The sequence below is a fragment of the Cyclopterus lumpus genome, chromosome 1, assembly GCF_009769545.1.
Source record: "Cyclopterus lumpus isolate fCycLum1 chromosome 1, fCycLum1.pri, whole genome shotgun sequence".
Taxonomy (NCBI): domain Eukaryota; kingdom Metazoa; phylum Chordata; class Actinopteri; order Perciformes; family Cyclopteridae; genus Cyclopterus; species Cyclopterus lumpus.
In genome coordinates this window covers 14854247-14869773 of record NC_046966.1, presented here as the reverse complement: position 1 = coordinate 14869773, position 15527 = coordinate 14854247, and the positions used below count along the sequence as shown (strand labels likewise).

General features: G+C 41.1%; 1 protein-coding gene across 6 annotated transcripts in view; it reads right to left on the bottom strand.

The window, feature by feature from the left end:
- The window catches only part of kcnq5b (potassium voltage-gated channel, KQT-like subfamily, member 5b), a 95028-nt gene extending 80877 nt beyond the window's left edge, over positions 1-14151 (bottom strand). For all 6 annotated transcript variants that reach the window (XM_034541405.1, XM_034541432.1, XM_034541415.1 and 3 more), the window contains exon 1: positions 13557-14151. In XM_034541405.1, coding sequence (XP_034397296.1) covers positions 13557-13888 — 332 coding nt within the window. In that variant the 5' untranslated portion in view covers positions 13889-14151. The remainder of the gene's footprint in view (positions 1-13556) is intronic.
- Positions 14152-15527: the final 1376 nt, after the last annotated feature.

The window sequence follows — 15527 nt, the reverse complement described above, 5'->3', positions numbered from 1 at the left end:
ACACCTTTCGAAATGCTTCATCTATGATATGTGATCAGGCTACAGTACGCCATACTAATCTTTTCTCTCTGCAGTCGAGCTAGCCTATTAAAAGCCCGGGTGGGTAATATGACCCATGTGGTGCAGTCATTCAGCCACTCTATTATTCCGACAAGCAGCTGTTCTGTGTTCTTGCTCAGCTTGATTCCTAAAATCTAACCCTCCCTCCTCTCCTCCTTCCCCCCGAAGCACGAGCTGCCATGCTGTGGGGTCAAGCTTATTTTGCAAAGACAAACAATTATGAGTTGATTTGTCGAGCTACAGGCAGACATGACTTGGTGAACAAAAACAATGGGCAGCAGCTCAAAGTCAATTTAGAATTATGTCGGGATAGTAATCGACATTCAAGCTGCTGTCTGGGATTCCTTATGAATTAAGGCCTGGATACGAGGTTTCTACACGCACAGCTTGTAACAAAGTTGACATCGGTGATGCTGGATTTAGAGTGGACACAATTTGACCCTGGCTTTCAGAAAATCAAGTATGGCACAGTTGAGACAATGTACTATCTGTAAAAATACTAATGTTGAACCCCTGTGACCTCACCCTTCCTTACAGTCTACGAGATGCTGATTGAAAAGGCACGGAAGAAGCACATTACACTCTGACAGATTAGCATTGCTCCCACTGCTCTCCTCGTCATATACACACACTCACTCACTTCTTTATACCCTTCAAAGCAGCAACTGTGCCTAATACTGCAACACAAATACACACCCTGGTTTTAGCTACCGGTGTGATCATATCTCCTCGTCTTCTGTCGGAGCTCATGGAGAGAGGAGGAACCAGGCCAGAGTAAACACAGCACAGTTTAAGAGAGAGGCTTTGATCAAGAGGTGATAATAACAACAGGTAACATTTTACCGTGAGGTATAATAAGAATCTGTCCTGGTGATAAATGAAGCATATCACAAATGTGCATTTCAAGGTGTTCAGTCATGAGGCAATCCTGTGTAAAGGCCATTTTTAATTTCCCTTATGAAACCCAGAGCTGCAGATTTAAATCTTCACTTGATATGTTTTGCATTTAAAGAATAGTTTGACATATTCTTGCCAAGCATTAGATTGATACCACTCTCATAACTGTCCAATATATGAACTTACAGCAAAAAGCCAGTTAGCCTATTAACTGCATGAAGACTTTGCTGCCTTCAAATGGGGTCATGTTTACTGCGTTTACAACCTCGGAAGCGAACATTTTCTGATTCCCGTGTTTGCTGATATTTTCAGAAATAGAAATTGGAGGCCACGAAACTTAATTTATGGTATGGATGGTCACGTAACATATTGCAATTTTAGTCATTTAGAGCTTTTCTTCTTAATTTTATAATATGTCTGGAAAATGAAAAAAATCTTGATATTCCAATGGGAAAAACAGCTAGTCATTGCTCCATCCATACATGAGAAAATCTGACTGGCATTTTTGCATTTCGGTTTTTGAATTAAAGGATGATGAATAATGCTTAACTTAATAAAAAATTAAGTGAAGCTTAATGTTGTCCCGGGAAAACTGGCATGACGATTCTTTCGAAGACGCCCTTTGACCTCTCACCAGTAGGATATATGGTCACCCACGAGTCTCCCTTTGACATGCAGTATACAAATGTGTTATTTTTGCCCATTATAAAACTAGTGAATTTTTTGCGAATTATAAAACTAGTGAATTGTAATATGTATGCATATCGGTGCCCCAAAACAATCTTGGAATTGCAGAAATGGGGTATGACTGGAAAGCTGAGCCCAATCGTATCCATGTACAGGGATGTTAATCCCCATAATAACAATTTCATTGTAGTGGGATGTCTTTAAACTTGTCGTCACTGTATAAAATGACCTTTTGTGACCTCTAAACTTTACAAGCACCAAACTAGAGACCTTGGTCATTCAGGTATGGCTTTCCTCAAAATGGCAGACAAAGTTAGCAATGAAAACGTTATATAATTAGCCAGCTGAAGACCCACATTAATGTTTTTCTTTGTCCCTGCAGATTGCCTGCGTTTAGAATAATGATCCTCGTTATTTTAGGTAGCATCTTCTCCATGGCATATTCAAATATTTAGCCTCTTCTGATGCGCCTGTAAAATGAGCCTATACGATTTTAGCCTTCATAAAGCTCTTTTCTTACTGCATAATATGCACATCTCATATTGTGATGGAAACTCATTGCAGCTATATAGGAGCTCTGTTGATATATGTTGAGCTAATTGTCATGCTAATATTAGCCACAATTGTGATGTTTGTGTATGAGATTAATTTAACTTGAGAGTTTAAATCCTTTTACAAAAGATGCTGAACTTATGTGTACTCATCACATTTCCAATATAACATACATACAATACCATTATGAGTTTCTGCAGCTATAGGCGCAGACATAACACCACTGAAGGAAAAGCAGTGCACATACGCACATATACACACACACACACACACACACACACACACACACACACACACTCACACACACACATTGCCAGGGGCCTTTAAAAAAAAGGTTTTAGAAAGTGGGGGCACACTTCTATATGTCAGCAGCATGTGTGCTCCTTAAGCCACCCACCCCCCCCCCCCCCCCCCCCCCCCCCCCCCCCCCCCCTCCTAAAATAAAAACACACATGCACACAACACTCTGTATCTAGATGACAGAAGACTTCGCCCGAGGTGACCTTGGGGCCAAACTCACCACTAATGTGTTCTGACAAGTGAGCTAAAAGAAAGTGCGAACAGAAAAACTGAATGGTTAAAACCACCCCATCGCTCATCCATACCTCAGCACTTTAACCTCAGTCCTGTAAACCCAGTTGACCATTTTCCAGTACACGTTGCCCCTTTTAACAAAAAGACAAATAAGAAAATTACGTTGGCCGGGTTGTGTATGTGGGACTATACGCCTTGGGATAGTTCTGTAGACTTTCACTGGTTCAATATGCCTGAAGGAGGCATAGCTCTCACAGAATTCAGACTAAGAAATGAGTTGACCCCTGACGCTTGTGACTTCAAGTCATAAAACACAAACTTAAGGGAATCTTGGCTATAGAAAAATCCCAGAAGATCGCAAAATGACTGATTTCATAACATTTTATTTAAATATATTTTAAAAGGGTATTTTGACAAGACAGCTCGAGACCGAGTACTTTGCATTACCTGGTGATCTCGACAAACACATACTGTATTATCCAAGCTGGCTGTTGGTTTTGGAGTTGAGTGAGGTTGCCCTTCACATACAGTAGTTCCCACACTGAGCTTTTTATGTTCCCAAACAGAGGGGCTCTGTATGGACTCACTGCTACATTGGGTAACGGGGATAGGATTCATATTTCTTTTTTTTCTTTCTGTATGTCTGAACGTTAACACGAAGACAGGAACTGCAGAAGCAAGAGAGAAGTAAATAAAAGCCACAGAGCTGTAGTGAATTTGCATGAGGGGGGAGGAGAGGGGACAGGAGGGACAAACCCATGATAGTTTTTTTTAATGTCATAACATGTAGTGCAAACAAACCTCTCAGGTTTACACAGATTGCACTTGTATGTGAACCACATACAAAGAGGCCATTTCGTTGCCACACAGTGGAGAAAATGCCAATTTTGATAGGCGTTAAGGTTCAATCCAATATTGTGAAAACGCTAACGATTTCTGAAAGAACTGCTGAATGCAACAGGAAACAGGAAGCTATGACCGCATCACAGGCAGACAGAAACCAGAAAAATGTTCAACTGCCTTTTTTTCTGTTTTCAGTCATTTGTCTGCCTCTAGTTCCCTTTACCCTTTTTTTCTTCGCTTCTCACTAGCGTGGAGACACACAGGCTTTTTGACATGTCATTATAAGAAAAGCACCGGTGAATAAAATTATATTATTTATAGCTTAATTCTACTTTTTATGCATGCTGGTTTACCGGAATTACTGGGACACTTAATGGTACTGAGCCATAGTTATTCTTCTGAGGTTTTTGTTCTATGACGTGACAAAATGTCTGCCGTAAAAAAACGTCTATTACACACTGCGTTGTGGGGGTGGCGAGTTGGGTTCTGCACAGCTATCCAGCTGCACTGGTGCCCCTGTGGGTATGACAGGGAGGTCAGAGAGCCTCTGGCATATCACCAACTACACTGCAGCGTTACCAGGCTTGTGCCAAGCAGAGTGCCTTGGAGCATGGCCCGGGCCTGTATCCCCCTGATGTGCTACCATGTGACCCCCCACTGGTCAGGGCCAATATTCAGCATGTATTCTCACCCTGGCTTTGAGTGCAGATGATGGTAAATCCTTTGTCCTTGCATAGAACCCCCCAACCCCTTCACATTATGACTACTGTAGTGTGCAGCCTACGTCACACACAAGCAACAGTGGTGCTATTTTTGAACCAAGAGTGCCTTTTGATTCTGTGGGTCTTTTGATTTTAGCTGCAATATCAGTTTAAGTTGTGTAGTCTTTACAATTTGGTGATATATTTGTTTGATTGAGTTGTATTATATACAAAATAAGCTCCACAGGAAATAAAAGGGAGAAAGGTCACATTTTGCAGCCAAAGTCCACTGAATCCTGGAGAGTAACTCAAATCACATGAAGTCGAAATCCAGAAAAACATATAATGTTAAATTAAAAGACCTGAAGACTTATATCAGGTCTCAGATTAGGGCAGTAAGTGGTGTCCAGGGTTATCTGTGTTGTTTCCACAGACCCATACACACTAAACTGGTTTCTGCATGTCTAAATATAGTATAGTAGCAGTGGCTAAGGCATAATAGGTTATCAGCCATGATGAACTGATTGCCACGGTGAAACAGCAGTGACAGCATGGCCAGTGGACAGCATGTCAGTGGATGACAGAAATGCACACACAGAGGGGCACCCTCTTATGTATTTTATCAATTTATCATTGAAACACAACAAAGATGTAATTTTCCCCAGCGTTGAGCAATCTCAGGATGGCAGCATCAATTGCTATGGTAACATAAAAGCACTCAGGATTTCTCAGACGCTGCTGTCGCTTGCACAAAAACATATTCGGAGGCTGGCTGGTTATGTAGATGCACGTTTTACTTGCCAGTTATTGTCAGTTATTAGGCCTCAATCTGCCTGCGTAACAGTCCATATCAGATGAACTATAACATTCAGATTTCCAAATGAATCAAGCGTTCTGACTCCCTCCTTATCTCTTTCCTCCAGGCAAGCATCTGCCAGCACATTCGTGATTAAGACTCAGACACGAGGAAAGACTAAAACCACAATAGAAATAGTCTCCAAAGAGAGGTTAGAGCGCACATTTTGGTACTCTTTTGTTCTAGAGACGAGCTTCTGCCACAGTGCTAACATCAGCACAGTGATGACGGAAATGCAAACAAGACATTGATGTCTGCACAGGGAGAGAGATGAAGGTACCATAAGAGGGAAGAGGCCAGTGGTGGCTGGCCAATAGAGCGCCACGGGCCCTGGCCCCACCTTGAGACACACATTAAAAAAAAAGTATACAAAAATTATTATAATAATAATAATAATAATAATAAATTATACAAATTGTCAATATTTGTGAAAATAGGATATCTTTCCTCCAAGACCCGTTTGAGAGAAGAACTATGGCGGAGAAACTACGGGGAAAACAGCTGGGCCCAGATCAACCGGACTTAATATGACAACAGACAGCTGAAAGGGAACCATGAAGGTTCTGTAGAGCCGGAAGGTTTGGCTGGCTGGATGCTGTTGTGCTAATGCCGTATTTTGCTTTATAAATCAACGGTGACAGATCCAGCATGGTAAGATATGGGAGTAAGGGACATGAAGCACTTGTTGGAAAAATTCTGAAAATATGAGAACACCAGGACTCACATGATAACACCAGGACACACATGGAAAACTCCATCAAGCAGCCATATTGGGCAAAGTGAACGTCGCTACCAGCTAGATGACACACAATGAGGAGGTGGATAAAAACAGGCACATTTTAACCCTATAAAGTGCATAGGGGCATCTTAATATAGGGGCATCTTAATATATAAACATGTTCTATTAGATATATATATATATATATATATATATATATATATATATATATATATATATATATATATATATATATATATAAATATATACACACATACACATATATATGTATACATATATATACACACATATATATATATATACATACAGTATATATATATATGATTTATATTATACAATATTTATATTGTATTATAATATATTTATGATATTTATATTATATGATATTCATGATGTATATTGTATATTTATAGTATATGGTATTTATATATCATAATATACTGAATTGTATGAATAAGATTTCCTTATTATGTCAGTGTTGGAATACATTTAAAATATTGAACTACAAAGTAGTAATCCGTGTTTAATACTTTTTTTGCAATGAATCATACTGGCATGTTTGCTTCAATTGATTGGATGGCCCTACCAAAAAAACATTCCACCAGCCGCCACTGGAAGAGGTGATAAAGACTTTGCAGAGATGTACGTTTAACACTTGAACACCACTCACAGCTGATGGTGTAGGTCATTCTGATGTAATGCCTCTACAATTCTGTAATGAGGCTATTCTTGGGAGAAAAAGACTTGATGTGAGGACTGCAAAGAATAACGTGAAATATCTGGAGGAGGCACTCCAGTAAATATGAAGGGGTGAGAGAAAAGAGAGGCAATAAGGAGAAATGATATGATTGGATGAGAAAGGATTACTCACTGAGTGCTTTGGCACACAGTGTAAATGACTTGCCACAAAGCTGTCATATCAAACTCAAAGGTCAGCGAGGTGGAAATAACCCTAATGAATTCAATTCCCAGCTGCGGCAGGGAGAATGCTGCAACCAGTTCTGTGGCCATTGGTTTGTCATGGGACTTGTTGGCGACAAAAATGTGTCTCCATTATCGGGTAGGCATCTGGGGTCTCATTTATAGTGTGTAGGATGCACACTAAATATTCAGATTCACAAAATCTTGCGTACGCCTGTCAGTGTGCAATTTCCTTTTATAAATCCCAAATGTGAGCAGCTGGTTCAGTCTCACATCCAACCCTCTACACAGCCACATTCAACTATAAATGGTCAATGCAAAGCACTTTTGGAATGTTTATGCATAGAAATGAGTTGCTTATTACTGGGTCTTTACCGGGATTCACGGTAACTAACAAGAGGAAGACCCTGGTTCACTCCTAATTATTCCATTTACTCAGTCCTTACAGTGCCAGAGTATCTATCGTGCATTATAACACATCGCAAGTGTCACCCGAGTATTTTTGTTTATAGCAATCAGACTGCGACAATCGGTGGTGTCCACCACCCTGGATATCTTTTTTTCTTTAAATAGGTTTGATAGGTGAACACAATTAATGTATTATTTATTTATTTAAACTTATTTATGTTTTCTTACGGCATTATAGGACTGATACTGAGTGATTATACAAGAGCGGTCACTGGCTTTGTTTCCACACTTTGCTAATTTCCACAATCCTTTGCAGGTGGTGAAGATTTGCCAGGTGAGGTGACTGGAGGTGTGTGACAGTCAACGCTGTTTGTCTGTGTCCAGTATGCTTTATCTGTCTCTATGGAATAAACCATAAATGAATCAATAAAGTTGTGTTCCCTACAGCGATTTTACCTAATGAAAAGTAAGATTGTACTTGGTGACATATGCCCAGAAGATATTGTTTTGTCCTGCATTATTTTAACGCTAGTTGGCGGTATTTTACAGTTGATGATAATTTCATCAGCTGGCGGTAGGGGACGGCACTGATAAAATATTAGGCAAAACTAGATTTTAAGGTTTGAGTTGGTTTATATCTTTTATAATTGAAATGTGCTTCCAGTGTTCTACTCTAGTACAAGCACAAATTACACTACTGGTTTGACTGTTTATGATAAAGATAATCTATAAATAACATGTGCTATGAAGTGAAATGAGGCATCATTATACCTGTAATGATGCCTCTAACTTTTCATTTCATTTCTATAGTCTGCCTTCAATTCACCACCTTAACATCCACGTCTGCAAGTTCCCCCTGTCTCCAAAATGTTTGTACGCATGGGTCAGAGTTTCCTTCTCCCGACAAGTTTGTTTTTTGATCACAACTTTGGCGCGGCAAGTGCTGTATGCTTGTTTCAGGCCCCATTTGTGCGTACGCAACGGTTATAAATGAGACCCCTTTGCATTCAAGATTTGGATGAACAGATGAATATAAAGCTGTAAAAATATGCAATTTTTATTACAAGTGAATTAAACTCCATGCCAGCTCGCTGTAGGAGGTGTTAAAGTGCAGCAGCCTGTCAAAGGAAGCAAACAGGTGCTGTTTAGGTAAATTATGTTTCTCTTAGCTGAAGCACAATGCCCACAATGCCTGGGTACATGTCTTTGTGTTTACAGAAAGAACATCTCTAAAAGCAAAGCGAGGGGAACTCCCTCTGAGTAAACGCAAGACTGAAACATGAAACCTGCAGCAGGCGATCCAGCTGTGATTGTCCTCTGATTGGATTCAAACTTGCAGTGATGTGCATATACATATATCAATACATCCATAAAACAAGTGCATGTGATCAGTTGGTTTTAATCCCGACTATGAAGATTGGAATTTAATTTGTATATGTTCCAAATAATGAAAATAATTACGAACTAGGAGACCTGTGGTCCTGTTGTGAGTTATTAGTTTTGACTGAGCTGAAGAATAAGTAAGCAACCATTAATTGTGACGTGCCGTGGCAGTAAGACCACTGGATGTAAAGGATTGAAGAGAATATTGTAAACATCTTTAAAGCTGGAGGAAGTTCATCTGTGCACACTGATCCGACTGACATGTATTGACTGTGTATCCTAAGCCTGATATTTCTTATTGCTCTGTGCCATTTGGCTCCATTGTAAAATAAATAAAAACACATCAGTGATCAGTTGATGAGGATGACATGTTCCTTTATTACAATGACTCCCACAAACATCACCCCAAATGTTCCACAGGTGAAAATAGTTCCCAATAAATTCACTGTTTACTATTTAACTATTTAATGTGTGTTACAATCTGGACTTGAATGTGAAAGCATCCTTGAGCACACAAAAAGGAGGAGTTTTCTCAAGCAATGATTGCTTGCAACTACAGCCAAACATGACAGTAATTTCTTATCGTGCTGTTGTGAAATGAGTGGAAACCAATTGAAAAGCACTTCATCTCTAAATGATATGGATATGGATTTTGAAATCCGCAGTGTGAAATATACATTACAGCTAAGGGAATAAAATATGTAAACCACACTAATTTAAGACATGCCCATACACATAATGACATTAAAGCATCAAATAACCACAATTGAATGCATATACTACCATTGAAACTAGTTAGATTAAACGGGCAAATGCTGTCCTTCCACATCTGAATTAGACTTGCACTTCTTCTCATCAAGTCGTCCCCAACACATTCACACCACCCATGACCATCTTGACACAGCGTCTGCTCGTCACCCTTTCACTGACACAGTGTCAAGCAACCACCATGTGAACAAAGACGTAACACCTCTCTGCTTTATGTCTTTACTGTGCTGATCAAACCAGACAGATTCTCTTTAAAATATGTATTATAATAAACTCTCGCTGTTTATAAGAAGCTTCTCTTTTCATTGAGTCACAGTCTCAAAAGACAACAGCCTTATGTTTCCCAGAGGTTAAGAACATCGCTAGATGTTCTTAACCTCTGGATGGAAAATAGGACATGTATATAGACGCCAGCAGCTACAGAGAGGGCTTTCAGGGAGTTCAGTACTGAAGACTTATACCACACCAGAGGGCATACGCTTCTCACAGAGATAATGAAGAAAGGGTTTACAGGGAAAACAGATATTTCTATGTGACAGAATGTTAATGGCTAGACTATAAACGATAGTTCAAAATATAATGCATCACAGCACTGGGATTCCAAACAGCGTCATTAGTCATTCAGATGTCTACTGAACATTTTATTGTGTCTGGCTTCAAATACCCAACATTGTCTACCAAACAGCTCTCAGGACGTGCCAGCATCCTTTACTGCAGCCTATAAATTCAAGTACTCCTAACAATAAAGCGACTGATAGATATTTAACAAGTGAGAGCAGTGGGTTCATGTCACCACTCCGGTAGTTCAGCGTGCCAATTCAGAAACTTGAGGTGGAGGAACACCTTTTCCTCCCACATTTGCCTGCCCCCAAACATACTTGCAAGGATAAGAGCTTGTTAATCTAGAGGTGAGATGAATGGCAGCTCTGTGTATGTGTGTGCAGGCAGGAAGGAGGGCAGGCTGGGACCCCAGGCACAACTCAACTCAGCACAACGACTGGCTCAGTCCTGCTGTTGTCACACATTGGGAAAGGATACAAATATACATGTTTGCCATACAGCAGGGAAGCTGTAGTGACCACAGGAGCAAGATATTTGCATTTATTTAGTTATCAATGCCCAGAATAAAGGTTATGGGGTAAGTGGGGCAGCAGTATCTCAATAGTCTTCCTTCTTAAATGCTAACATTGCATTCCCTGCTGGTTTGTATTTATTTAAAACTGTATTTAAAATGATCATACATCTAACGTATATGTCAAAGTTGACCCTGATGGTGTAAATCATTTGTGTTTTAAGAAATAATTTCCCCTGGAGGCATTTGTGTTAGAAAGGCAAACACAGTTGAAGGTGAAATATCTCTTTGAGCATCAATGACGATATGCCGTGTGGGCATGTCAAACAGAGGATAACTGGATGCTGCGAGGGCGAGCTCGGAAGCGTATTTGCTCCTCTGACCTGTTCCTAATGTGTCGGCTCAGACCAGGCAGATAAGGAAGGAAAAGAGCTTTTTTGATTGCCTCCTGAAAGCAGTGGATGGTGAAATTGAACTTCTGTGAGTTATCCAAACAGCGCTTCAGCTGTCCAGGCCGAACAGCTTGGCCAAAATTAGTGTCAATCACATGGACCTCATGAGGAAGAAATTACAATATTGTATTTTAACCACATGAAGACTTTTTCCACAGATGCTTTGATTAACTGATTTATGAGATACAGTTGATAAAAAGGGTTGGACATGGATTATATTTTGTAACTGTGTCCGGCCATAAACCTCCATTTTATAGTACTGTCCCGGGACAATGACATAATCAAGTTGTATTACTCCAGAATGCAAATAATGTGCCAGCACTGAATCCAAAGTTATTTACCAGCATGTGTGCTTAAAAAATCAGCTGATACTGGTCTGCCATATGCCTTATATTGGAATTTACTCTACTTTCATCAACATTTGGGCAATTTCAAAAACATTCAGAAAACATACACCTTTCGACCCTGAGGCAATTTTTTGATTTTGGGCTATACTAAATATTTCTTGGTCTTCTTCAGCTAATGTAAAATAACTTGAAAAGAAAAAACTTGATCTGGACGCTGTTTTGTTGCTGAGCAGATAGTCTATTGTGAGATAACGATACAAGTTTGAGCTCATTGTTTAGCCGTGTGGGCCACAACTTTACAGTTTACTGCCAACTGTGCATCAAATAGCTGGAAAACCCATTTTGCAACTAGCGGATTAACATTGTGGAGCATTTAGCAGCTAAAGAGACAGATATTTCCCACAGGAGTTGGTAGAGACTACAAACTGAGGCTAAGAGAAGGGTGAATATTGGGCTCACATTCATCAGGTGGATCAGGTTTGACATATCAACCTAAAATGTGCTTATATCCCAATGCTGTTTTCACAACTTGTACAGCAGTAGATTAGATTATGTACTAAAACCTTGGTTGTGTAACAACTGTTTAATTTTCAGCAAACCCCATAACTAGGCTTTATCATCAGCTGGACATTGATATCATTTTATTCTGTAGCTGTAAATAATGACTGAGGCTCTAGGCTGCAACAATTATCATATCCGCAGACCAGTGAAACTTTCAAGGCCACTGACCACAGCAGCATTCATCATAGGAGCAACGGCAAAGGCCTGAGTGGGAGTTCAGTACCTCCTTTTCTCCAGCTCAAGCTCGCTGCCACAGGGATAAAAGAAAATCATTCAACAAATTGCCAACCACCCAACCGTGCATTCCTAACGTGCATGAGCGCTCATGTGAAGAGACAGTTAGTCTAAGTTTGAGGACGCTTGTGGGTGTGCGTGAGTCAACACTTTCATAAGATGTGTAAATTAGCATTTTTGACTCAACATTTAAGCAAAGGTGTAGACCAAAGTGGAGCTCCAATGATGGCTCTTTTAAATGATGGCCCTAATAACAGAGGTTAAGGCAGGTCCTCATTGAACTGGTTGACCCCCATGGTATTCCCTGACATGATTGCAAAACTTCTTTGACCACCAAGTCTTGACAGCCCTCATAAAGGACTCGGACTGAATTGATGTCAAAAACACTTTCATAACACAATCAATGTAATCCTCCTGTGTAATAATGTATGGCACAGCAGTAAATAGAAAGGAAATACTATATAATATATTTAACAGCTGGGACATTGTGGATGTCGGATGCTGTTGCAGGTGATTTGCTTTGTTGTGCCATCCTCTTTTATGTAACATTAAGCCTGCTCTGTTGGAGTATACACTGCTCCATTAAAAAGACTACGTTTTAGACAGTTGCTAGACTGTGTTGTCCATTTGATATACAAGCTAATTCTTAAAGGATGCTTTAAATATCAAATTCATCAGTTTCATGAGCTGCTTTGATTGAGTTCAGTAGCTCAAGCAGCGCAGCATCACTCCTCCTGGTGCACAGACACACACATAAACCCCCACCCACACACCAAAAAAGATGGTGCTCTAGTCGACAGTCGCCATGCGTTTCAACTTCCTTCCTCTCAGAGACAGACATGATGCCATAAAAACAAGTTGCACGCGGGAAATCAAATGAAGAAGAATGATGGAGAGCAGATAGCAAGGATGAAGATGTTCCTGATGTTTGACATTCAGAAGCCAACATACCCTGAGTTTAGTTATTTAATGTTTGCTGTTGAAGAAAACATCAGTCTTTGATGTTTACTAAAACATATTCATATTCTAGTGAAACGGCAATTGTACTAAACCCAGAGTTTAGTGTGTTTAACATTACATTTATAATTTACTGCAAAAACAAAGACTCCTGTACAGTCATCAAGGAAAAAATAATATGTAGGATCTCTTTTATCAGCGCACATGGATTTCATGAGTTCTTTCAAACAGCAGAAATGGGATTTTTTTTTTTTTATGCAAGCTGTGAAATCGCCTGTGGTGAAGAGGGGCTCATCCAGGAACAGAGGCCTCTATTGCTGAAGATGAGCTGTGCATTCATGGCGCCTACCGTTTCATCACGTTGTCACATGTCGGCCATCATGTGACAACGTGATGTGTAAAAACATATGTAAAATAGAATTCACGCGGCAATCCGTTCCTGTTAGATAAAGCCAGGTAACATTCTGCAACCTCCTGTGCACAAAGTTTTCCTGCAGAGTGGGTGGAACTGCATCAACAGGTGTGCAACTCCACTACTGAACAACAGACTATAGCCCACATGCGAATGATGAAAATAAACTCACACAAAGGCATGGTAGATGAACGCCCAGGCTCTCGGTCTCTCCAGCACGTTGTACAGGTAGTTTTGGAGCCGCCGGTAATGCACGTTTCTCCGGCCGCTCTGCGCGCTGTATATGAGCGGCTTCCCCAGGAGGCTCAGCCGGGCTCCCTGCTTCCCTCGCAGACTCTCGGACCCGGCAACACCTGCCGACAGCAAACCGTCTCCCGCGTTGCTCATCATCTTTCGTCCGGACTCAACATCTTTTAAGCCGTAGCCTTCGGTTCGGTGCCCCGGGGGCGACGTTCTCATCCAGAGCCCGTTGCCGCCTTGGTCTTCGCTGTGGTTGCGGGGCATGGCATCACCAACGCGGGCATCGAGGGTGCGGAGGTCTTTCCAAGCACGCGTGTGGTGGAAGCTGCGCCCCGGACTGACAATACCGCACACGTGCGAGACGCAGTCTAATAGGCGCAGGGAGGGAAACCGTTGTCAGAGCGAGGCTCTCTGTTTACCGTCACGCTTTGACCGCCCTCTTTCCTCTGGCATCAACCTCTTCTCAGACACTTACACCAACGCGTAAAGGTATCCAATGTGTCCAAATAAAAAGTGATAGAGTACAGTTTGTGACGGGTGGAGGTGTGTGTGTGTGTGTGTGGGGGGGGGGGGGGGGGGGGGGGGGGGGGGGGGGGGGGGGGGGGGGGGGGGGGTTATTTGTAGCATTACTTTACAGATCTCCTTCCTTTTGCGCTTGATCGCCTGTTGCTTCGATACAAAGCTGCGCGTCCACGGCAGAAGCAGATAGTTTGATTTTAATCTCACCTCCACCATTACTTAAGAATAAAGAGGGTTTTTTTAATGTGGCGGTGTTGCGCTAAGGCAGCAGAAACCGTCACTCTTTATGTAATTTAATTTCCCGAAAAAGTTTCTGATCCTCTCAGAAAATAAAATAAAGAGAACTACCAACGACGGCTCACACTAATCATCATCTACGTGCTCATCAAAACCTCGCACTCATTGTTTTAAGAGCGGTCCGGCGCTGCTGTCAAGAATAATTTCTGATGATTCAGCTGTAATATTGTGAATATAATTAGAATTGATGCACAGTGAAGATGTATGACCGTTCAGATTAAACTGGCTTGTTGGTCAAGAAGTTAAATCAAGTGAAGGGAGAAAAAAAAGTGCTTCCTTTGTGTCCCTAAAGTGAAAGTTAATGTGAGATCAGTTATGCCTGCACGTGCACTTCTCCTTCACGGGCGCACATGGAGGCGACACAGTCTACAGAAAACACCTCACTTCTTGCAGTGAAGTTATTGGGCAAAGCGGACTCGCAAAGAGGACGTGTGTAAGACGGCCTCTGACCACGGAAGTGTGTATTCTCATATTTAGAAGATGTGAGAGTGCAGGACTCGACCTGTGAGCATTGACTGACTGAACGACTTCCACTGTCTTCCAACAAAACTACGCCATCTCCTGGTGGCTGCAGCACCATGCAGCCCTTGGAGACAACAATCTGCAGGGTTTGGATGATAGATGATACTCCATGGCAACGGAAAGACCTTTCGGGCTCTGAACATCACACCGTTTGATGAAGGTTGCGTGTAATATTGGGGCGTGTGTACTTATTCTTGTTGGCTTAGTGACCATATTATTTGCGTGATAATTGCTTTCCTTCTCTGCATTTTCAAATACTGCAACATTTGCTCTGTTCCAGTAAAATAGAAGTAACAATTACAATCTGATGCAGTGCTGCCAAACATTGTCAAACCCCACATATCTTGATTTAAAAATGTTAGTAGATATCCCAAAGTTTCCAAACATGTCTGGTTAGAGGGGAAATGTAAGTCTTCAGCACGAAAGATTCTTGACCTTTCAAATAAAAAAATAAGTGCTGTGGATGAAATGATAAAAACAACAACAGATCCATCTCAATGACAACTGACCAAACTAAATTTGCTGATGGCAGACTTTGTGATATGGTTGAACGCTCTGGAAAAAC